The 24,284-nt window shown below is 36.2% G+C and overlaps 1 protein-coding gene across 3 annotated transcripts in view; it reads left to right on the top strand.

The window, feature by feature from the left end:
* ZMAT1 (zinc finger matrin-type 1) overlaps nucleotides 1–24,284 on the top strand; it is a 62,259-nt gene that overhangs the window by 18,786 nt on the left and 19,189 nt on the right. For all 3 annotated transcript variants that reach the window (XM_045817569.1, XM_045817570.1, XM_045817568.1), the window contains exon 2: nucleotides 23,009–23,115. In XM_045817569.1, coding sequence (XP_045673525.1) covers nucleotides 23,009–23,115 — 107 coding nt within the window. The remainder of the gene's footprint in view (nucleotides 1–23,008; nucleotides 23,116–24,284) is intronic.

Below are 24,284 nucleotides of genomic sequence, written 5' to 3'. Positions count from 1 at the left end.
TGTTCAAAAATAAATGCTAAAATTCCTTTATACTGCAAAAAACACATATCTAAATATAAATAATAAAATTTGAATTAAAAATTAGAATGAAAGATTTTTTTCCAGAAAGTTTGGGGGAAAAATGTGGGTGCATGTTATACACAGCAAAATACAGTACATACACACACCTTCGATTTTTTTTTTAAAGAGAAAAACAATTAAGAGGCAGGAATGTCTGGTAGAATCTAACTAGGTAAAAGTTAAATGGTACAAATACAAGTTTATATTGGGCCTGAAAATTTTCTATATAACAATTTCCTGGAGGGACAGATGAAAAAGAAGCTTACATTTTAGTCAAAAGTTAGCATGGGCCCTGGCTGGTGTGGCTCAGTGGATTGAGCTCCAGCTTGCAAACCAAAGTGTTGCCAGTTTGATTCCCAGCCAGGGCACAATCTGGCCAGGTCCCCAGTAGAGGGCACTCGAGAGGCAACCACAAGCTGATGTTTCTCTCCTCCTCTTTCTCCCTCCCACTTTCTAAAATGAAATAAATGAAACCTTTTTTAAAAACTTAGCATAGCATGAGGCAACAGTATGATGTGACCACCAAAAAATGGTGAAGTTATCTTAGGCTATATTGCCTTTATAAAAATTGTTTTATTTAAAAATTTATACTTATCTATTTTGTATTTTTAAATGACAGTTCATTTTCAACATTACTTTTCATTGGTTTCAGGTGCAGAGAACAGTGGTCATACACTTTACAAAGTGTTCCTCCCAATATTTCCAGCAGCTACCTAGCATTCACGTAGTCATGACAACATTATTGACTATAGTCCCTATGTTATACATCACATCCCTGTGACTATTTTGTGACTATCAATTTGTACACCTTAATCCCTTTACCTCTTTCATCCAATACCCCAAACCCTCTCCCATCTGACATCCACCAGTCTGTTATGTCTATGAGTGTGTTTCAATTTTGTTTTTTCATTTATTTTGTTCTTTAGATTTCACTTATGATATTTATCTTTAAATGACTTGCTTCACATAGTGTAATACCTCTAGGTCATTCCATGTTCTCACAAATGGTAAGATTTAATATTTTTATGATTGAGTAATATTCTGTTATGTAAATGTACTACTTCTTTATCCACTTGTCTATTGATGAGTCTTGGGTGGCTTTCATAACTTGGCCATTGTAAATAACCCTGCAGTGAACTAGGGGTGCTCTTTTAAGTGAGTGTTTTGGGTTTCTTCAGATAAATCCTCAGAATTGGAATTGCTGGGTCATAAGGCAGTTCTATTTTTAATCTCTTGAGGAAATGTTTTCCATAGCGGCTGCACCAGTCTGCATTCCCATCAACCGTGAAGGATGGTGAGGATTCCCTTTTCTCCACATCCTCACCATCACTTATTGTTTGTGGATTTATGAATGATAGTCATTCTCACAGGTGTAAGGTGATATCTCATTGTGGCTTAAATTTGCACTTTTTGACAATTAGTGATATTGAGCTTCTTTTTATAGGTCTGTGGGCCATCTGTATGTCCTCTTTAGAGAAATGTCTCTTCAGGTCCTCTGCCCATTTTTTAATTGGATTTTTTTTGTATTGAGTAGTATGAATTCTTTATAAATTTTGGCTATTAACCCCATATGAGATGTATCATTGGTGAATATCTTCTCCCATTCAGTAGGTTGTATCTTCATTTTGTTTATGGTTTCCTTTGCTGTGCAAAAACTTTTAGTTTGAACTAGTTTCATTTGTTTATATTTTCTTTTGTTTTCCTTGCCTGAGGAGATATCTTAGAAAAAATATTGCTAAGAGAAATTTCAGAGATTGTACTACCTATGTTTTCTTCTAGGAGTTTTATGGTTTTTAGTCTTACATTTAAGACTTTAACCCATTTTGAGTATATGGTGTAAGAACATGGTCTAGTTTAATTTTCTTAGGCAATATTAATAGAAGAGAAATATTCAAAATAAGTAGGTGAATATACTTAACACTACTCGATTGTACACTTAAAATGGTTAAGATGGTAAATTTAATTTGTTATTTAGTCACAATTTAAAAAATGTGATGATCTCATTTTACTTGTCATTATAGTGACCCCTAAATACAATTAGAGTGATTGCATTTATTTATTTTTAAGTATTTTTATTGATTATGCTCTTACTGTTTTCCCAATTTTCCCACCTTTATCCTTCCTCCACCCTGCTCCCCCAACCTTCCAGCATTCCCCCCCACTTAGTTCATGTCCATGGGTTGCACATATAAGTTCTTTGAGTCCTCTGTTTCCTATACCATTTTTCTCTCTCCATCTATTTTATGCCTACTAAAAATAGAGGCCTACTAGAAGCATAATTAGTATGCTTCTTCTTCCCTGTACCTTTTCCCCGCTACTCCTCCTTTTCCCCTCCCCTCTGAACTAACTCCCTCTGTGTGATGTCCATTTCTCTGTTTTTGTTCCTGTTCTGGTTGTTGCTTAGTTTTTGTTTTCACTGTTTTTCTTTTCTTTTAGGTTCATTTGTTGATAGTTGTGTGTTCGTTGTCATTTTATTGTTCATATGTTTGATCTTCATTTTCTTAGATGTCTCTTTAATGTTTCATATAATAAGGGTTGGTGATGATAAACTTTAACTTGACCTTATCTGGGAAGCACTTTATCTGCCCTTCCATTCTAAATGAAAGCTTTGCTGGATAGAGTCATCTTGGATGTAGGTCCTTGCCTTTCGTGACTTCAAATACTTCTTTCCATCTCTTTCTTGCCTGAAAGGCTTCTTTTGAGAAATCAGCTGATAGCCTTATGGGAACCCCTTTGTAGGTAACTGTTTCCTAATCTCTTTCTGCTTTTAGGATTTTCTGTTTGTCTTTAACCTTGGGTAATTTAATGATGTTGTGCATTGGTGTGTTCCTCTTTGGGTCCAACTTTTTGGGGACCCTCTGGGCTTCCTGGACTTCCTGGAAGTCTATTTCCTTCACCAGATTGGGGAAGTTTTCCTTCATTGTTTGTTCAAATAAGTTTTCCATTTCTTGCTGCTGTTCTTCTTCTTCTAGCACCCATATAATTCAGATATTGGAACGTTTCAGGTTGTCCCAGAGAATCCTCAGCCTCTCTTCATTTTTTTGGATTCTTGTTTCTTCGTTCTGGTCCAATTGGATGTTTATTTCTTCCTTGTGTTCCAAATTGTTGCTTTGAATCCTGGTTTCCTTCTTGTCACTGTTGGTTCCTTGAATATTTTGCTGTATTTCATTTTGGGTATCTTTCATTTTTTGACCAAGCTCAATCAGTTCTGTGAGCATTTTGATTACCAGGGCTTTAAATTCTTCATCAAATAGGTTGGCAATCTCCTCATTGCTTAGTTCTCTTCCTGAGGTTTTGCTGTGTTCTTTCATTTGAGCCATATTTCTTTGTCTTGGTGCAGCTGATAGGTTGTAAGGTGGCAGAGCCTTAGATATTCGGCAGGCAGGGCAATCCTCTTTGTTGTCTGCCTGTGTGGGAGGGGCCAGAGAGGGAACAATGCAGTTTGCCTGCATGTCTCTAGCACTCTTTCCAACAGACTTTTGTGGGCAACCCCAGCCACAGTCAGCTCTGAGTCTCAGTTTTTCCCTTAAGTCAGACCCTCCTGCCCAGCTCTGCTGAGCTCAGCAGTCAGCCCCACTCCCCCACTCAGCCACATCATCGCAGTTTTTCTAAGCTGGCCATCGTGGTCTGCTTTACCGGTCTGGTTGTTCTGGTTGATTTTTTCTTTAATTTCTTGGTTGTTGGAGTTACATGCAATTTGATATTCTGGCAATTTTGGTGGTTTATTGATTTTAGGTTGGTTGTTATCCTCCTTTTGGTTGTGCAAGGAAGTGAAGTGTTTGTACCTACGCCTCCATCTTGGCCGGAACTCCAGTGTTACAATGTATGAATGGCAGGGAATTAGGAAAACTAGTAATAGGATTAGAAATCATGCTACCTGATGGAACTGGGGTTAATTCACAAAAAGGCTGAAGAGGGAGGGAAGGAATAAATACATAATAGTTTTCTTAATATATTTCAAGATTGCCATTTTAGAAGAGTGATTATACTTCCCATGATTAAAGGAATAGAACTAGGACCTGTGGAAGCTCTAAGACAGTGGTTCTCAATGTGTGATTAACTGGATCAGCAGTATCAGCATCACCAGAGAACTTTTTAAAAATGTATGTCCTTGGGCCCTCGTTGCTGGGGGTGGAGTCCAGCAATCTTTTTTAACATGCTTTCCAGGTGATTTGGACACACACTAAAGCTCAAGACCCCCTTTCTAGGAAATCAGATTACAGTTCAACAAAAATGCATGGATATTTGATGACTAAAAAGATACCAGTTCTGGTTGGTGTGGCTCAGTTGGTTGGAGCATCATCCCATTCACCAAAAGATTGTGGGTTCAATTCCTGGTCAGGGCACATACCTAGGTTGCAGGTTGGATCTGCAGTTGGGGCACATATGGAAGGCAACCAATTGATGTTTCTCTATCACATCGATGTTCCTTCCCCTCTCTCTCTCTCCCTCCCTACTCTGTCTCTAAAATCAATAAGCATGTCCTCGGGTTTAGATAAAAAAAAGAAGATACCAGTGCTTGTCAACTTCACTGTACAATAGAATCACCAGGGAAGTTTTAAAAAACAAAACAAATGACAAACTATGGCTGAGAATCATTGGTCTGGGAAGGAGCCTGGATATTGGTATGTTTTTAAAACAGCCTAGGTGATTTTAATGTGCAGCTAGGGCTGAGAACTACCTTGATGGAAGGAAGGTTGAATTAGGATCACTAGGTTGGCTGTTTAAGAGATAACTTGGGGACCCTATTTAAAAACACAGATTCTTGGGCCTCAACCCTGGAAATTTAAATAGATTTGAGGTAGTGCCAAAGATTATTTTCTTTTTCTTTTTTGTCTTTTTTCACTTCCTTTCTTTTAAAAAAATCTATTCTGGTTAGACTAAAGCACATTTAGCTTCATAAGTATCATTCTAGGTGAAAAGACTTTTATACAGTTATCTGAGCCACCAAATGGATATTGGACAGCCATTGTGCTTTAGGATCTTAGACTATCCTATAGGGCAGTAATTTCCAACATGGTTGATCATTAATAATCACTTCTGGATAAGTTAGATACCTACAGATATTAATTATAATTCAGCACGTATGATTTTGAAAAGCCGTGCATGTGAATTTGATGTAAAATTCTGGGTAAGAATGACATTTATACAAAGATTTGTTCCTGAAATCAGAATGTAAATATAATCATATTTTAGTTGATTAGAAAGTCATGCTATTTAAAGAAAGTTAGGGTAAACCATTTTACTTTTGGGCGGCTTTTTTGCATTTTTTATTTGTCCCCCTTATACCTCCTCAATCACCACACTGTTGTCCATGTCCATGAGGCCTTTTCCTTTTTGCTGAATCCCTTCATCCCCTAACCCCCACTCCCATAGCTGTCATCTTGCTCTCAATATATGAGTCTGTCTCTATTTTGCTTGTTAGTTCAATTTGTACTTTAGGTTCCACATATTCTCTGACTAGCATATTTCACATCACACAATGTTGTCCAGGTCCATCCATACTGTCCAAAAGGGTAAATTACTATTCTTCTTTACAGTTGAACATTATTCCATTGTATAAATGTCCCATAGATGTTTTATTCACCCATATATTGATGGATATTTGGGCTGCTTCCGTAACTTGGAAATTGTAAATTATGTTGCAATGAACATAGCAAGCTTATGTTCTTCTGAATTAGAGTTTGGGGTTTCTTCGGATATATTCCCAGAAGTGGGATCTCTGGGTCAAAAGGCAGATCCGTTTTTAATTTTTTGAAGGGTCTCCATACTGCTTTCCACAGTGGCTGCACCAGTCTCCATTCCCACCAGTAGTGTAAAAGGGTTCCTCTTTCTCCATATCCGTGCCAGCACTTGTTGTTTGTTGATTTATTGATGATAGCCATTCTGGCTTGTGTGATGTGATATCTCATTGCGGTTTTAATTTGCATTTCTCTGGTAATTAGTGACATTGAGCTCTTTCCATATGTTTATTGGCAATCTGTATGACCTCTTTGAAGAGGTGTCTATTCAGGTCCTTTGCCCATTTTTTAATTGGGAATTTCTTTTTGGTTTGAATTTTGTAAGTTCTTTATAAATTTTGGATATTAACTCTTTATCGAGTATATAAGCAAATATATTCTTCTATTCTGTGGGTTGTCTTTTTATTTTGTTCATGGTTTCCTTTGCTGTGCAAAAATTTTTAGTTTAATGTCCAATTTGTTTATTTTAACCTTTTGTTTCCCTTGTCTGAGGGGAAATATCAAATAAAATATTGCTACAGCCCTGGCTGGTGTGGCTCAGTGGATTGTGTGCCAGCCTGTTAAACAAAGGGTCATGGGTTCCATTCCCAGTCAGGGCACATGCCTAGGTTGTGGGCCAGGTCCCCAGTAGCAGGTGTGTGAGAGGTAACCACACATTGATGTTTCTCTCCATCTCTTCCTCCTTCCTTTCCCCTCTCTAAAAGTAAATAAAATCTTTAAAAAATAAAAAGTGGCTTTAAAATTTTAAAAAATATATATATATCGCTACAAGTAATGTCCAAGATTGTACTGCCTGTTTTCTTCTAAGATTTTTATGCTTCGAGTCTAACATTTAAATCTTTAATCCATTTTGAATTTATTCTTGTGTTTGGTATAAGAAGGTGGTCTAATTTCATTTTCCTGTACATGTCTGTCCAATTTTCTCAACACCATTTATTGAAAAAAACCATCTTTAGCCCATTGTATGTACTTGCTCCCTCCATTGAATATTAATTGACTGTAAAGATGTGGGTTTATTTTGGGGTTTTGTATTCTGTTGCATTGATCTATGTATCTGTTTTTATGCCAGTATCATGCTATTTTTATTACTATGACCTTATAGTATAGTTTGATATTAGGTAGAGTGATTCTTCCAACTTTGTTTTTCCTTCTTAATCACTGTTGCTATGCAGGGCCTTTTGTGGTTCCATATAAAATATTCCATTTTAAAATATTTGTTCTACTTCTGTGAAATACATCACTGGAATCTTGATAGGAATTGTGATGAATCTATAGATCGCTTTGGGTAACATGGACATTTTAATGATGTTAATTCTTCCTATCCATGAACACAATATGTCCTTCCACTTATTTGTATCTTCTTCAATTTCTTTCTTCAGTGTCTTATAATTTTCCCACTACAGGTCTTTTACATCCTTGGTTAGATTTATTCCTAAGTACTTTATTCTTTTTGAAGCAAACATGAATGGGATTGTTTTATCAATTTCCCTTTTATAATTCATTTCACATATAAAATGCAACTGGTTTCTAGATATTAATTTTGTACCCTGCTACTTTGCTGAATCCATTTGTCAGTTCTAGTCATTTCTTGGTGGAATCTTTAGGGTTCTCTATATACAATATCATGTCATCTGCAGATGAAGACAGTTCTTTTCATTTTGGAGGCCTTTTATTTTTTCTTCTTGTCTGACTGCTATGGCCAGGACTTCCTGTACTATGTTGAATAAGAGGTGAAAGCGACATCCCTGTCCTGGTCTTGATCTTAAGGGGAACACTTAGAGTTTTTGCTCATTGAGTATGGTACTCACAGTGGGTTTGTCATATATGGCCTTTATTATGTTTAAGTATGTTACCTCTGATCCCACTTTGCTAAGAGTGTTTATCATAAATGGGTGCTGAATTTTATCATACTACTTCTGCATCTATTGATATTATCATGTAGTTTTTATCCTTCATTTTATAGCATATCACATTTATTGTTTTGTGGATATTGTACCATCATTGCATCCACATAATAAATCCCAGATGATCATGGTGTATTATATTTTTGAAGTTTGATGTATTCGGTTTGCTAACGTTTTGTCGAATTTTAGCATCTAAGTTCATCAGGGATATTGGCCTATAATTTTTTTTGTAGTGTGTTTATCTGATTTTGGAATTAGGATAATGCCAGCCTTGTAAATGAGCTTGGGAGTTGTCCCTCTTCTTGAATTTTTTGAAATAGTTTGAGAAGGAGGGGTGTTAGTTCTCGGAATGTTTGGTATAATTCACCTGTGAAGCCATCCAGTCCAGGACTTTTGTTTGTTGGGAATTTTTTGATTACTGCTTCAGTTTCACTAGGTATAATCTGTCTATTCAGATTCTCTGATTCTCCTTGATGTAGTTTTGGAAGATTATATGTTTCTAGTAATGTATCCATTTCATCCAGGTTGTCTAATTTGTTGGCATATAGTTGTTCATAATATTTACTTACAATCCTTTGTACTTCTTTCTTGTCAGTTATTTCTCCACTTTTGTTTCTGAAAATATTTTTGAGCCCTCTCTTTCTCTGATGAGTCTAGTTAAAGGCTTGCCAATCTTGTTTATCTTTTCAAAGAACCAGCTCTTGGATTCATTGATCTTTTGTATCATTTTTTAAGACTCCATTTTATATATTTCTGCTCTGATCTTTATTATTTCCTTAATTCTACTCACTTTGGGCTTTGTTCTTTTTCAAGTTCATTTAAGTGTAAAGTTAGATTGTGTATTTGAGCTTTTTGTTGTTTTTGTTGTTTCAAATAGGCCTGTTATGCTATGAATTTCCCTCATAGAATTTCTTTCTCTGTTTCCCACAGATTTCGGGTTGTTGTTTTCTCATTTTCATTTGTTTCAAGGTATCTTTTGATTCTTTCTTGATCTCGTTGTTGACCCATTCGTTGTTTAATAATCTGTTATTTAGCTTCCATGTCTTTGTATATTTTTCAGTGTTCTTGTGATTGATTTCTAGTTTCATAGCATTGTGGTCAGTGAAGGTGCTTGATATGATTTCAGTCTTAAATTTATTGAGACTTTTTTGTGTCCTAAACCTTTGCCTTTTCTTATCTGGAATGCTCTTTATTTCTCCTTCTATTTTAAATGATTTTGAAAAGCTGTGCATGTGAATTTGTTGTAAAACTCTGGGTAAGAATGACATTTATTTATCCTTTCCTTTATGTCCCTTTCCAGTTTGGATGTCTTTTATTTCTTTTTCTTGTGTGATTGCTGTGGCTAGAACTTCCAGTGCTATGTTGAATGAAAGTGGTGAAAGCAGACACCTTTGTCTTGTTACTGGTCTTAGGGGTAACAGTTTTATTTTTTGTGCCCATTGAGTATGATGTTGGCTGCAGATTTCTGGTATATGGCTTTTTTATGTTGAGGTATGCTCCCTCTACTCCCACTTTGCTGAGTGTTTTTACCATGGATGGGCGCTGTACTTTATAGAATGTTTTTTCACCATGTATTGATATGAACACATAATTTTTGTCTTTCATTTTGTTTCTGTGGTGTGTTACATTTATTGATTTCTGAAAATTATGCCATCCTTAAATCTCTGGGTTGAATCCCACTTGATCATGGTATATGATCTTTTTAATGTTTTGCTGGATCTGGATTGCCAATATATTTTTAAAGATTTTATTTATTTTTAGAGAAGGGAAGGGAGGGAGAAAGGGAGAGAAACACCAGTGTGTGGCCACCTCCTGAGCAACCCCGCACTGGGGATCTGGCTCGCAACCCAGGCATGTGCCTGAACCAGGAATTGAACTGGGGACCTCCTAGTTCGTAGGTCAGCACCCAATCCACTGAGCCACACCAGCCAGTGCCGGATTGCCAATATTTTGTTGGGGATTTTAGCATCTGTGTTCATCAGCGATATTGACCTTATGGTTTTCTTTCTTTTTTGTGTGTCTTTACTTGGTTTTGGAATTAGGATAATACTGGCCTTATAAAAAGAGTTTGGGAATCCTTCCTGTTCTTGAAGTTTTTGGAATAGTTTGAGAAGAATAGGAGTTAGCTCTTCCCTACATGCTTGGTAAAATTCACCTGTGAAGCTGTCCAGTACAAGGCTTTTCTGTGCTTGGAGGGGTTTTTTTTTGTTGTTGTTTGTTTACTGCTTCAATATCTCTAGTTGTTATCAGTCTCTTCAGGCTCTGCATCTTCTTGATTCAGTTTTGGAAGATTATATGTTTCTAGATATTTGTCCATTTTGCCCAGATTGTCTAATTTCTTGGCATATATTTGTTCATAGTAATTTCTCACAGTCATTTGTATTTCTGTGGTATCAGTTGTAATTTCTCCTCTTTTGTTTCTGATTTTATTTTTTTGGAATCTCTCTATTTTTCTTTATGGATCTGGTTAAAGTCATGTCAGCTTTGTTTATATTTTCAGAGAACTAGCTCCCAGATTTATTGATCCTTTGAATAGTTCTTTTAGTCTCTATGTCATTTATTTCTGCTCTGATCTTGATTCTTTTCCTTTCTTCTACTTACTCTAGGCTTTGTTTGTCATTATTCTTCTACTTCTTGTAGATAAGAGTTAGGTTGTTTATTTGAGATTTTTCTATCTTTTTTTATGTAAGTCTGTATTGCTGTGAACTTCCCTCTCAGGGCTGCCTTTGCAGTGTCCCATAGGTTTTGGGCTGTTGTGTGTTCATTTTTATTTGTTTCCAGAAACTTTTGATTTCTTCCTTCATCTTATTGTTAAACCATTCATCGTTTAATAGCATGTTATTCAGTGTCCATGAACTTGAATGTTTTTGAGTTTTTTCCTTGAGGTTGGTTTCTAGTTTCAGTCCCTTGTGATTGGAGAAAATGCTTGATATGGTTTCAATTTTCTTGAATTTGTTGAGGTTGGTTCTGTGGCCTATTATGTGGTCTATCTTTGAAAATATTCCTTGTGCATTTGGAAAGAATGTACATTTTTCTTCTTTGGGGTGAAAGGTTTTGTATATGTCTGTTAAGTCCATAATATCTAGACTGTTATTCGATGCCACAATATATGTGTTGATTCTTTGCTTGGAAAATCTATCCATTGTTCACAATGGGATGTTAAAATCCCCTACTATAACTCTGTTGCTGTTGATATTTCTTGAAGTCCTCCAAGATATTCCTGATATATTTAGCTGCTCCTATGTTTGGTGCATATATGTTTACAAGAGTTATATCTTCTTGATGTATTATTTTCTTAAGTATTATGTAGTGTCCTTCCTTGACTCTTTCTATGGCTTTTCTTTTGAAATCTATTTTGTCTCATATAAGTATTGTTACACTAGCTCTTTTTTCATGTCCATTTGCTTGGAATATTTTTTCCATCCCTTCACTTTCAGTCTGTGTAGATGTTTATTGTGAGGTGGGTCTCTTGTAGACAGCATATATGTAGCTCATGGTTTTTTTTCTAATTGTTCAAGTACAATTGTTTCCATGTTTTTGCCACCACTTCCCTGCCCTATCCACTGCCCTCTCGCACCCTCAATCCTACCCTCTTTTGGCTTTGACCATGGATCCTTTGTACATGTTCCTTGACCAACCTTCCCCTTCTTTCCCCCCTTATACCTCTCTGCTCTGCCCTCCCCTCTGGTTACTGTCAATTTGTTCTTTATTTCAGTCTTTCTGGTTATATTTTGCTTGCTTCTTTGTTTTGTTGATTAGGTTCCACTTATAAAGGTAAGACCATACAGTATTTGTCTTTCACCACCTAGCTTATTTCACTTAGCATAATGCCCTCCAGTTCTATCCATGCTGTCCGGAAGGGTAGGAGCTCCTTCTTTCTTTCTGCTGCATAGTATTCCATTGGATGAATGTACCATAGTTTTTTGGTCCAGTTTTTTGATGGACATTTAGGTTTCTCCCAGCACTTGGCTATTGGAAAATGTGCTGATAAGAACATTTGGGTGTATAGGTTCTTTTGAATTACTGTTTCAGACTTCTTAGGGTATAATCCCAGCAGTGGAATTGCCAAGTCTAAAGGCATTTCTTACCCATCAGCTATGCTACATCTTTTGTTTGGAGCATTTAATCCATCTACATTTAAGGTTATTATTTGTAGTTACTTATTTGTTGCCATTTCTCCCATTTGTACTTGTGTTCCTCTCTCTGTCTCTTTTTCTTCATTTTCTTAAAGCAGGCCCTTTAGCATCTCTTGCAATGCTGATTTGGTGGAGATGTATTCTTTTAGCCTTATTTGTTTGTTTGTTTTGGTCTGGGACACTCCTAATTTCACCTTCCATTTTAATGGAGAGCCTTGCTAGGTAGAGTAGTCTTTGTGCAGGCCTTTGCATTACTTGGAATATTTCTTGCCATTCCCTTCTGGCTTATAGTGTTTCTGTTGAGTAATCAGCTGCTAGCCTTATCTGAGCTACCTTGTGTGTTACTATCTGTTTCTCACTTGCTTCCTTTAAGATTCTCTCTTTGTTTTTTTAATTTTGCCATTTTAATTATGATGTGTCTTGCAGTGGGCCTCTTTGGGTGCACCTTGATTGGGATGTCTGTGTCTCTGGACTTGTGTGACTTTTTCTCTCATGAAGTTAGAGAAATTTCCTGTCATTATTTTTTCAAACGGGTTTTCTATCCCTTGCTCCTCTTCTTTTCTTTCTGATATCCCTGTGACATGGATATTATTACATTTCATGTTGTCTTGTAGCTCCTTTAAATACTCTTCATTCTTTTTGAGTCTTTTTTAATTTTGTTGATCTGTCTGGGAATTGTTTCTACCTTGTCCTCCAGCTTACTGATTCAGTTCTCTGCTTCATCTAGCCTGCTTTTAATTCCTTCTACTATGTTATTCATTGGAGATATCATATTCTTCATTTCCTCTTGGCTCTTATTGAGAGTTTCTGTTTCCTGTTTCATGCTGATGTGGTTCACAGTAAGTTCCTTGTAGCTTCTATGGAGTTCTTTGTAGTCCTCACTGAGCTCATTCAGCATGCTTATAATCATTATTTTGAACTCAATGTCTAATAGTTTACTTGCCTCTATTTCATTTAGCACTCTTTCTGCAGATTACTCCTTTCTTTTTTTTTTAAGATTTTATTTACTTATTTTTAGAGAGGGAAGGGAGGGAGAAAGAGAGAGAAAGAGAAACATCAATGTATGGTTGCTGGGGGCCATGGCCTGCAGCCCAGGCATGTGCCCTGACTGGGAATCGAACCTGCGATGCTTTGGTTCGCAGCCCGCACTCAATCCACTGAGCTATGCCAGCCAGGGTTAGATTACTTCTCTCTTTCGATCAGGGGTTGTTTCTTTTTCTCCCCATTTTAGGTGACTCTTCTTTTTTGTTTTTGCTTCTTAGGTTATTCTGCTTTGACTCCCTGTCTTCATGGTGTGACCTTCTGTGGCAGGAGACCTGTGGGATTCATTGGTGCAGTCTTTTTGATCTCCTGAACTTGGGATGCCCTTTATGCTGTTTATATGGGCTCTCTGGTTGTAATTTTATTTTGGTTGTTTTTGGTTCATTCTTTAGTGGGTCCTTCTCTCCAGCTGGCTGACTGAGAGTCACTCCCCCCACCATGTCTTTTGTGCTGTTGTATAGATGCTGCCAAAACAAAATGAAACATCCCAGGAAGCAAACCCACACCTGAAAAAAAGGCTCTCTGTGACTCTGGTTGTTTTTCCCTGGCAGGCAGAAATCCCGCTGCTTTTCACAGATGGATGTTATTTGGGTTCCTTTCCAGCCTGGTGCTGTAGGCTGGGGAGCTCTCTTTGTGATTTATACCCCACACTTCTTGGGGGGAACCCCCCAACTGATAAAATTTCCCTCCAGCACTTCAGCTGCCCCCAGAAGGAGCCCAGCCAGCCCTCTCACATCTTCTCTGTACTCCATACCAGTCACATGGTGGTGAAGTGGTTTCTTCTGTCTGTCCACAGTTATAAGGCTTCTCTCCAGCTATTGTTCAGTTGGTTATTCTGGATGATTTCTCTCCAATCTAGTTGTAATTCCAGATTGGTTCTGGGAGGAGGTTAGTGTAGCTTCTACTTACTCCTCTGCCATCTTGGATCCTCCTTATACAACATTTTTATCCACTCATCTACTGATGGGCACTTCAGCTGTTTCCAGATCTCGATGATTATAAATAATACTGCTACCTACTAGGAGTACATATATTCTTTCAAAATGCTGTTTCAGGATTGTTAGGATATACTCCCAGAAATGGGATTTCTGGGTGAAAAGGCAGTTCCATTTTTAATGTTCTGATAAAACTCCACACTGTTTTCCACAGTGGCTGCACCAGTCCGCATTCCCACCAGCTGTGTACTAGGGTTCACTTTCTCCACATCCTCACCAGCATTTGTTGTTAGTTGATTTATTGATGATAGCCATTCTGACAGGAATGAGTTGTGGTCATGAGTTGTATAAATTCCTATGAGTTCTTTATATATGTTGGAAATTAACTCCTTCCCAGATGTACCGTTGGTGAATATGTTCTCCCATACACTGGGTTACCTTTTTATTTTGTTGATGGTTTCTTTTGCCATGCAAAAGCTTTTTAATTTTATGTAGTCCCATTTGTTTATTTTTCCTTTGTTTCCCTTGCCCTGAGAGATAGATATGTTGGTAAAAATATTGCTACAATAAATGTCCAAGATTTTATTGCCTTTATTTTCTTCTAGGATTTTAATGATTTCATGACTTATATTTAAGTCTTTTATTCATTTTAAGTCTATTCTTCTCTATGGTGTACATTGGTGACCTAGTTTCATTTTTTTTTGCATGTACCTGTTCAATTTTACCAATATCATTTATTGTAGAGACTGGTTTTAATCTATTGTATGTTTTTGCTTACTTTGTCAAATATCAATTTACTTTAAAGGTGTAGGTTTATTTCTGGGCTCTTTGTTCTGTCCCATGTGCCAGTACCAGGCTGTTTTGATTACAATGGCCTTGTAATATAGTTTGATATGAAGTACTGTGATCCCTCCAACTTTGTTCTTCTTTTTCAAGATTGCTGAGGCAATTCAGTGTCTTTTTGGTTCCATATAAAGTTTTGGAATATTTGTTCTAAATCTGTGAAATGTGCCATTGGTATTTGTAATCATTTTTATTGTGTTTCTATTATAGTTGTCCTGATTTTTCCCCCTTTGCCCTCCTCCGCCCATCTCACCCCCCACTCCCATAGTCAATTCCCACACTCTTATCTATACCTGTGGGTCATTCATTCACGTTCTTTGACTAGTCCCTTCCGCTACTTTCCACCATTATCCTCCTCCTCCCTCCCCTCTGGTCACTTTCTTTTCTGTGTTTCCATGCCTGTGGTTCTGTTTTGTTCATTAATTTATTTTGTTCATTAGATTCCTCTTATAGGTGAGATCATATGGTGTTTGTCTTTCAAATACTGGCTTATTTCACTTAGCATCATATTCTCCAGTTCCATCTATGCTGAGGAATTGCATTGAATCCATAGATTGCTTTGGGTAGTATGGACATTTCAATGATGTTAATTCTTCCAGTCCATGAACACAGTATATTCTTCTACTTATTTGTGTTTTTCTCAGTTTTTTTTCTTCCGTGTCCTATAGTTTTCCAAGTACAGGTCTTTTACCTCCTTGGTTAAATTTATTCCTAGGTATCTTATTACTATTTTGTTGTTGTTGCAGTAATAAATAGGTTTGTTTATTAGTTTCTCTTTCTGATAGTTCATTATTGGTATACAGAAATGCCACCAATTACTGGCTGGGTTGCTCAGTTGGTTAGAGTGTCATTCTGTACACCAAAAGTTTGTGGGTTTGATTCCCAGTCTAGGCACACATCTAGGTTACAGGGTTCAATTTCTGGTCAGAACATGTACAAGAGGCAACTGATGAATGTTCCAGTTTCACACATGTCCCCCCTCCCTTCTCTCTCTCTCCCTCTCCCTCCCTCCCACTCTCACTTTTCTCCTTCCTCTCTCTGTAAAATCAATAACATATCTTTGGGAGAGGATAAAGAGCAAAAGGAAAAAAGGAAATTCCACTCATTTCTGGATATTAATTTTTCACCTTAAACTTTGCTGAATCCATTTATTAGATCTAGTAGCTTTTTTTACCTTTTTTCACTTTATTTTTTTATTGTTGTTCAAGTACAGCTATCTCCATTTTTCCTCCACCACTCCCCCCTGACCCTACCCATCCCTACCTTCCATCCTCAGCCCTACCCCCTTTAGCTTTGTTCATGTGTCCTTTATATATGTTCCTTGACAACCCATCCCCTATTTCCCCCCATTATCCCTCTCCCCTCTGGTTACTCTCAGTTTGTTCTGTATTTCGGTGTCTCTGGTTACATATTGCTTGCTTGTTTGTTTTAGATCTAGTAGCTTTTTGATGGAGATTTAGGGTTTTCTGGGTACAATATCATGTAAACTACAGATGACAGTTTTACTTCCTCCTTTTCACTCTGGATGACTTTTATTTCTTCTTGTCTAATTGCTGTGGCCAGGACTTCCAGTACTATGTCGAATAAAAGTGGTGAAAGTGGACATTCCTGTGTTGTTCCTGATCTTAAAGGGAATGCTTTTTAGTTTTTGCCCATTGAGTATGATGTTGGCTATGGTTTTGTAATATATGGCCTGTTTATGTTGAGGTATGTTCCCTCTATTCCCACTTTGCCAAGAGCTTTTTTTTTATCACAAATGACTGCTAGATTTTTATCAGATGCCTTTTCTGCATCTGTTGATATGACCATGTAGTTTTTATTCTTTGTTTTGTTTATGTGATTTATCATGTTTATTGATTTGCAGATATTGTACCAACTTTGCATCCCTGGAATAAATCCCACTTCATCATGTTGTATGAACTTTGCTACATTTAAACTCACCTCAGTAAAATATCAGTAAAGCTAAATGATGCCTAAAGGCATGGAGGGCCTGAACTAAGGTAGTGTTATAGGAAATGAAAAGGTAGAGATGGATATGAAATAACATTATAAGCTAGATTTAACATAAACCTGATTTGTGGGGGAGAAGAATGGCTGTTATTTTGATCCTGGAATATTATGTCATTTAATAAAGAAAAAGACACCAGGAACTTGTTTGGAGAAATTAGTAAAAGGCAATAAGTTGGGGCAATACCATTTTAAATGAAAAATTATGGAGACGCCAGAAACGTCATGGGCTTCGTGGAAATGACCTGGCATACCAGCAATGAAAGGTTGGGTTAAAATACTTAGCCTTGGTATTTCCCAACTCGAGTGTCAGTTTCAAACTTTGATTATTGTAAATGAGGAAATCTGGAATTGTAGGCTGATATATTAAATAAATGAGTGTTAAATTTTAAGAATTCATGAACGTCTATATTGTTAGTTTTCTGTTGTCTTCTTAAAAGAAACTTGCCCCTCTAGTAAGTTATATTGCCACCAAATGATAATATTTACTTATTATTAAAGTTTTTAGTAGTAAGTTCAAGATCGTACTTCTATGTTCAGATTGCATATAGTAGCTGATTCTGAAGCAAGGAAAGTCCTGAAACACAGTTCGTACCTTGCTGATATTACAGTCAAAGTTGGATGAATCATTCATATATTTTAAACCAATTTAAAATGTAATTCAGAGGAGATAATCTATATTATAAGGGTAAAATTTTAACTGTTCATCAAGTCATTTCTGAGATGTTACTAAGTATTCTTAAATACTGAAATTTTTATTTTTTGGGGGGGAAAGGTGAGCACAAATCTTTACTTATCAATAAGAAACATTTTTTTCCCTGGGTGGGTAGAAAATTTTTCACCCAGTTGGTTAGAGTGTTGTCCCAATATGCTAAAGTTGGGGGTTCCATTCCCAGTTAGAGTACATAGAAAAATCAATCAGTGAATGCATAAATAAGTGGAACAATAGATTGATGTTTCTTTCTCTCCCTTCCTCCCTCTCTCTTTAAAAATCAGTAAAATATAATAAAATTTCTCAAGTACTGTACAACTTGGATTAATTTATTATACATAATATATTTTACATTTTGACTTGCATTGTATAATTACCTCAAAATTTCAATACTAACTCACTGACTACATTTATTGGGTTGAGATGAAATATTTTTAAATATTTTCAGTCCCATTGACACCTTTAGTAATGAAATCACCATTAAATACTTTATAAAATGACTATTTTGGGGTAATTTCTAAAATATTTATTTATGTATTTTAGTATTTTTTTTATTTTTGTTCAAGTACAGTTGTCTCCATTTTCCACCCACCACTCCCCTCCAGGACCCCCATCCCCACCTCCCACCCTTGATCCTAACCCCTTTGGCTTTGTTCATGTGTCCTTTGTACATGTTCCTTGACAACCCTTCCTCTTTTTACCCATTATCCCCTCACTCCTCCCCTCTGGTTACTGTCAGTTTGTTCTTTATTTCAATGTCTCTGGTTATATTTTCCTTACTTGTTTGTTTTGTTGATTAGGTTCCACTTATATGGGAGATCATATGGTATTTGTCCTTCACTGCCTGACTTATTTCACTTAGCATAATGTTCCCCAGATCCATCCATGTGCTCGAGAAGGATAGGAGCTCCTCTTTCTTTCTGCTGCATAGTATTCCTTTGGCTAAATGTACCAGTTTTTAGGTCCACTCATTTAATGATGGGTGTTTAGGTTGTTTCTAACGCTTGGCTATTGTAAATTGTGCTACTATGAACATTGGAGTGCATAGGTTCTTTTGAATTAGTGTTTTAGTCTTCTTAGGGTATAATCCCAGCAGTGGAATTGCTGGGTCAAAAGCCAGTTACATTTTCAATATTCTGAGGAAATTCCATACTATTTTCCACAGTGGCTGTACCAATCTGCATTACTATCAACAGTGCACAAGGGTTCTCTTTTCTCTACACCCTCGCCAGCACTTGTTGTTTATTGATTTGTTTATGATGGCTATTCTTACCAGTGTGAAGTCGTATCTCATTGTGGTTTTAATTTGCATCTCTCTGATGTTTGATGAAGCTGAGCATCCTTTCATATGTCTCTGGGCCCTCTGTATGTCCTTCTTGGAGAAGTGCCTGCTCAGGTCTTTTGCCCATTATTTAATTGGGTTTTCTGTCTTCCTTGAGTGGACTCATGTGAGTTCTTTATATATTTTGGAGATTAAACCCTTGTCCAAGGTATCACTGGCAAATGTTTTCCCATATAGGTGGTTCTCTGTTCATTTTGCTGATGTTTTCTTTAGCTGTGCAGAAGCATTTTAATTTAATGAGGTCCCATTTGTTTATTTCCTTTATGTCCCTGCTCTAGGGGACATATTGGTGAAAATATTGCTGTGTAGAATATCTGAGATTTTCCTGCCTCTGTTCTCTATGACTTTTATGGTATCATGACTTATATTTTAAGTCTTTTATCCACCTTGAATTTATTTTTCTGTATGGTGTAAATTGGTGATCAAGTTTCATTTTTTTGCAGGAAGCTGTCCAGATCCCCCAGCACCATTTGTTGAAGAGGCTGTTTTTACTCCATTTTATACTTCTGCCCCCTTTATTGAATATTAATTGACCATAGAGACCTAGTTCCATTTCTGGGCTATCTATTCTGTTCTGTTTGTCTATGTGTCTGTTCTATGCCAGTACTAGACTGCTTTGATTACTGTGGCCTTGTAATATAGTTTGATATCAGGTATTGTGATCCCTCCTACTTTGTTCTTCTTTCTCAAAATTGCTGAGAAAATTTCTTTTCTGATATTTCATTGTTAGTGTACAAAAATGCCTTCAATTTTTGAATATTGACTTTGTATATTGCTGTTTTGCCAGTCACTTAATTCATTGCATAGTTTTTGGTGAAGTCTATATGGTTTTCTATGTATACTATCACATCATCAGCAAACAATGACAGTTTTACTTCCTCCTTTCCAATTTTGATGCCTTTTATTTCTTTTTTTTCTCTGATCACTGGCTAGAACTTCCATTACTATGTTGAACAAAAGTGTTGAAAGTGGACACCATTGTCTTGTTCCTGTTCTTAGTGGGAAAGCTTTTAGGTTTTTGCCCATTGAGTATAATGTTGGCTATAGATTTCTTATGTTTGGCCTTTATTATGTTGAGCTATGCTCCATGTACTCTGACTTTGCTGAGTATTTTTTCATAAATGATGCTGTACTTTATCAAATGCTTTTTCTGCCTCTGTTGATATGATCATGTGATTTTTGTCTTTCCTTTTGTTTACATGATGTATTACATTTATTGATTTGTGAATATTGTACCATTCTTGCATCCCTTGAGTGAATCCCACTAGATCACAATGTGTGATCTTTTTAATGTATTTTTGGATGCAGTTGGCCAACACTTGATTGAGGATTTTAGTGTCTATGTTCAGTAGTGATATTACCCTGTAGTTTTCTTTCTTTGTTTTTTCTTTGTCTGGTTTTGGGATTAGGGTGATGCTGGCCTCATAAAAAGAGTTTGGGAGTATTCCCTCTTTTTGAATTTTTTGTAATGTCTGAGAAGGATAGGGGTTAGCTCACCCTTAAATGCTTTGTAGAATTCTCCTCTGAAACCATCTGGTCCAGAGCTTTTTTGTGCTTGCTGGGAGTTTACTGATTATGACTTCACTTTCACTAGCTGTTATTGGTGTGTTCAGGCTTTCTGCTTCTTCTTAATTTAGTTTTGGAAGATTATATTTTTCTAGAAATTTGTCCATTTCAGCCAAATTTTCATATTCTTGGCATATAGTTGTTCATAGTAATTTCTTAATAATCCTTTGTATTTCTGTGGGATCAATTTTAATCTCTCCTCTCATTTCTGATTTTATTTATTTGGGTCCTCTCTGTTCTGATCTTGGTTATTTCATTCCTTCTGCTCTCTATGGGCTTTGTTTGTTGTTCTTCCAGTTCTTGTAGATTTAGGGTTAGGTTGTTTATTTTAAGTATTTCTGTCTTTTTTAGGTAGGCCTGAATTGCTATGAACTTCCCTCTCAGGACTGCATTCACTGTGTCCCATAAGGTTTGGGCTGTTTTGTATTCATCGTCATTTGTTTACAGAAATATTTTTATTTCTTCCTTGATCTCATTATTAACCCATTCATTGTTTAATAGCATGCTATTCAATCTCCATGAATTTGACTGTTTTTGAGTTTTCTCCCTGAGTTTGGTTTCTAGTTTCAGGCCCTTGTCATCCGAGAAAATGTTTAATATAATTTCAATTTTCTTGTATTTGTTGAGGGTTGCTTTAGTGTTCTATCATGTGGCCTATCTTTGAAAATGTTCCTTGTGCATTTGAAAGGAATGCTTATTTTGCTTCTTTGGGATGAAAGGTTCTGTGTATATCCATTAAGTCTATTTGATCTTGGGCTTTGTTCAGTGCCACAATTTCCTTGCTGATATTTTGCTTGGAAGATCTATCCATTGTTGACAATCGGGTGTTAAAATCCCCTGGTTTAATTGTGTTGCTGTCTGTCTCTTTCTTCAAGTCCTCCTAGATTTTCATTACATATTTTGGCGCTTCTATGTTGGATGCATATATGTTTACAGTGTTTATGTTCTTGTTGGATTCTTCCCTTGAGTGTTATTAAGTATCCTTCTCAGTCTCTTTTTATGGTCTTCTTTTGAAGTCTGTTTTGTCTGATATAAGTACTACTACCCCAGCTTCTTTTCCCTATCCATTCACTTGGAATATTTTTTTTTCATCCTTTCACTATCAGTCTATGTAAGTTTTTTGTTTTGAAGTGGGTATCTTCTAGGCAGCATATGTTCGGGTCATGTTTCCTTATCTATTCAGCTACCCTATGGGTTTTGATTAGAGCATTTCATCCATTTACATTTAAGGTTACTATTTATAAATACTTATTCATTGCCATGTTTCCCCCTTTGTACCTGGAACACTGAAATATTTGAAGTAAGCCTTTTCTTAGTCTATACTGTAGTACTGAAATTGAAGCTTAGTTGACTGTATCTCACATAACCTTTAAAACAAGAGTGTCCACATTAAAAAATAACAACAATAAAAATAAAATGTCTGTGGCTGGTGTGGCTCAGTGGATTGAGCACCGACCTGTGAATAAGAAGGTCACCAGTTCAGTTCCTGGTTGGGGCACATGTCTGGGTTGCTGGGCAGGTCATGTGCCCAATATGGGGATATTGGAGAGGCAACCACACATTTATGTTTCTCACTCTCTCTTTAAAAATAAATAAATAAATAAATAAATAAATAAATAAATGTTTTTAAAGTTTTTAAAATAGAGAGTCCTACATGCTTTGCACAAAAATTAAGACAGTTGAACAGAAAATACAATGTTAAATTTTCTACCTTTGTTCCTTTTCTAGCTTTTCAAAATTAACCTCTTTTATTTTTTTATTGTTGTTGAAGTACTGTTGTCTCCATTTACCCCCACCATTCCCCCCACTCCAGGCATCATTTTTTCATATTTTTATATGTACTATGTATTTAATATTTTAACACTGGAAATTGAATGTATTATATTTATTGTTCTGTAACTTTTTATATATGTAATATAGCATTGACATTTTTCCATACATTTTTATGTGGTATAAGCTTTATCATTTAAATAACCAAATAGCAAGCAAGTTTTTGATGTTTTGTGATTTATACCCAATAGATAAATGAATAATTTTTGATGGAATACATTATAGCTGTCAAGAACTTTAGATAGAAGTGTGGACTTCAAGTGTAAATGTAGGAAGTTTTGGTATATGTTATTTATTACAGTGAGAAACACTATATCATAACTTCTAGATGTTAGTATATGAACATTATTTTATAGCTTTTAGAGGCTGTGTGAGGCTCATTTGACCAAATAAGTTTGCTAGTGTTTGTACAACAATGGAGGATGTTTGCCCACCATGGACAAAGTTTGTTTGTGGTCCCAGGTGAATTTTAGATAATATTGGAGCAATAGGTCCAGATAAGTGGCAGTCTTAAAACAATGCCTGTCTTCAGACTGTCTGCTTTAAAACACAAAATTCCAAGCCTGGATGTTTTAGTCCTACCTGTCATTATTGGTGCCCCAAATCATTCCAAGAAGCTCATGAAGTCACTGGTACCCCCATAACTTGGAATAGTATTGCCTAGATTTCTAATACTAAATAAATAACTCTTGCCATATCAGACATTATAGGAAGACTTAAGATGCCCATATTAAATTGCATACTTGATAAGAAAAAGCTATTATCATAGCCCCACAAGCACTCAGGTTTGAGGTGGTATATGAAATAATATATAGTTGAAGAATGGAAATGATACCTCTAAATATTCATTAATGGGATATGCAGTCTCACCTTCCTTTATTTTATTCATAGATACAACTTGGAATGAACAGGAAAAGCCTGAACTTTTTACAGAAGACTTTTGTAATGCATGCGGACTAGTGCTACAGTTTGAATCACAAAGGATATCACATTATGAGGTAGGTTAAAAAGGATGGGAACAGAGTCTAAAGCATGTTTTTAAATGTAGCAGGTAAACTTCCTATGTTATCTTTTTGGATTCTGTGAAGCAGGTGATATTATTTCCCTTTGATGCATAAGGAGACTGGCTCAGAAAGGGACAATAACTTACTAGCTTAAGTTTGGGGAATTAGAGTTTAAACAGTCTTCTTTACTACAAAGATTGTCTTATTTTCTTCACACCATTTTATATCTCTTTGTATTCATCAAACCACTACTATATCCTTCATGTCTTTGTAGTAAATGTAAGGAAAACTGTTAATGTGAATTAAGAGCTATTATAGAACTCTAGAGTTTTCCTTTACAGTAATTGAAGGCTATAAAAAACAAAATGAACCAGTCTTGCACTTGACTTAGCCACATGTTTTTGGTACAGAAACATAGAATCCTAGAGGTAAAAGTTTTATGTTCTTACTTTTTGGGGGTTATTTTGTTTATTTTTTTATTTTTCAATTACAGTTGTCTGCATTCCACTCCCCACTGCTCCCCCCAACCCCAGCCAAATCCCCCTCTTTTGCGTTATTGATTAAAGAGCTGAGACCCAGAGAGATAGTGATTCTCCAGAGCTAGCATTGTCATGGCTAAACTTAAAAATTATTTCTTGTGATTTCATGTCCAGTGCTTTTTCATTTGCTGTTGCATCCCATTTCTACATCATATGATGAGCTATTGGATTTCCTTTTCATATCTGGTATCTGGGTTACTAAAAATACTAGGTACATTTTTTAAAAAGAAATAGAATGCCAGCTATAGTTTTTAAAACACCTTATTTCATTTTCCTAGTTGCAAATTTTATTAGCAACTATAAGTTTTTATCTTCATTGGGATTCAGTTAGTATAATTACAGATAGGTAAATTGTGTTGGCTGTAGATTGAAAGGATTTAGGATCAAGACTTAACTCCACCATTGTTGTGGAGCCCTGAGCAAGTCACTTTACCTCTCTGAGCATGTTTCTTGAACCTGCAAAATGGGGGCGGTAAAATCTTTCTTACTCTACTTGTGAAAATTAAATGAAATCCAATATGTGAGTTTGTCTAACTCATCCTCAGATTCCATAGCTCTAAGATTTAGAGTTAGTAAAGAGTGACACACAATCCAGGGGTTCTATAATAATTGTAGTTGGAACCA

The sequence above is a fragment of the Phyllostomus hastatus genome, unplaced genomic scaffold (assembly GCF_019186645.2).
Source record: "Phyllostomus hastatus isolate PE091 unplaced genomic scaffold, TTU_PhHast_1.1 phas_scaffold_28, whole genome shotgun sequence".
Classification (NCBI taxonomy): Eukaryota; Metazoa; Chordata; class Mammalia; order Chiroptera; family Phyllostomidae; genus Phyllostomus; species Phyllostomus hastatus.
Note: the sequence above shows the minus strand (reverse complement) of the source record. Positions and strands in the feature narration are given on the sequence as shown.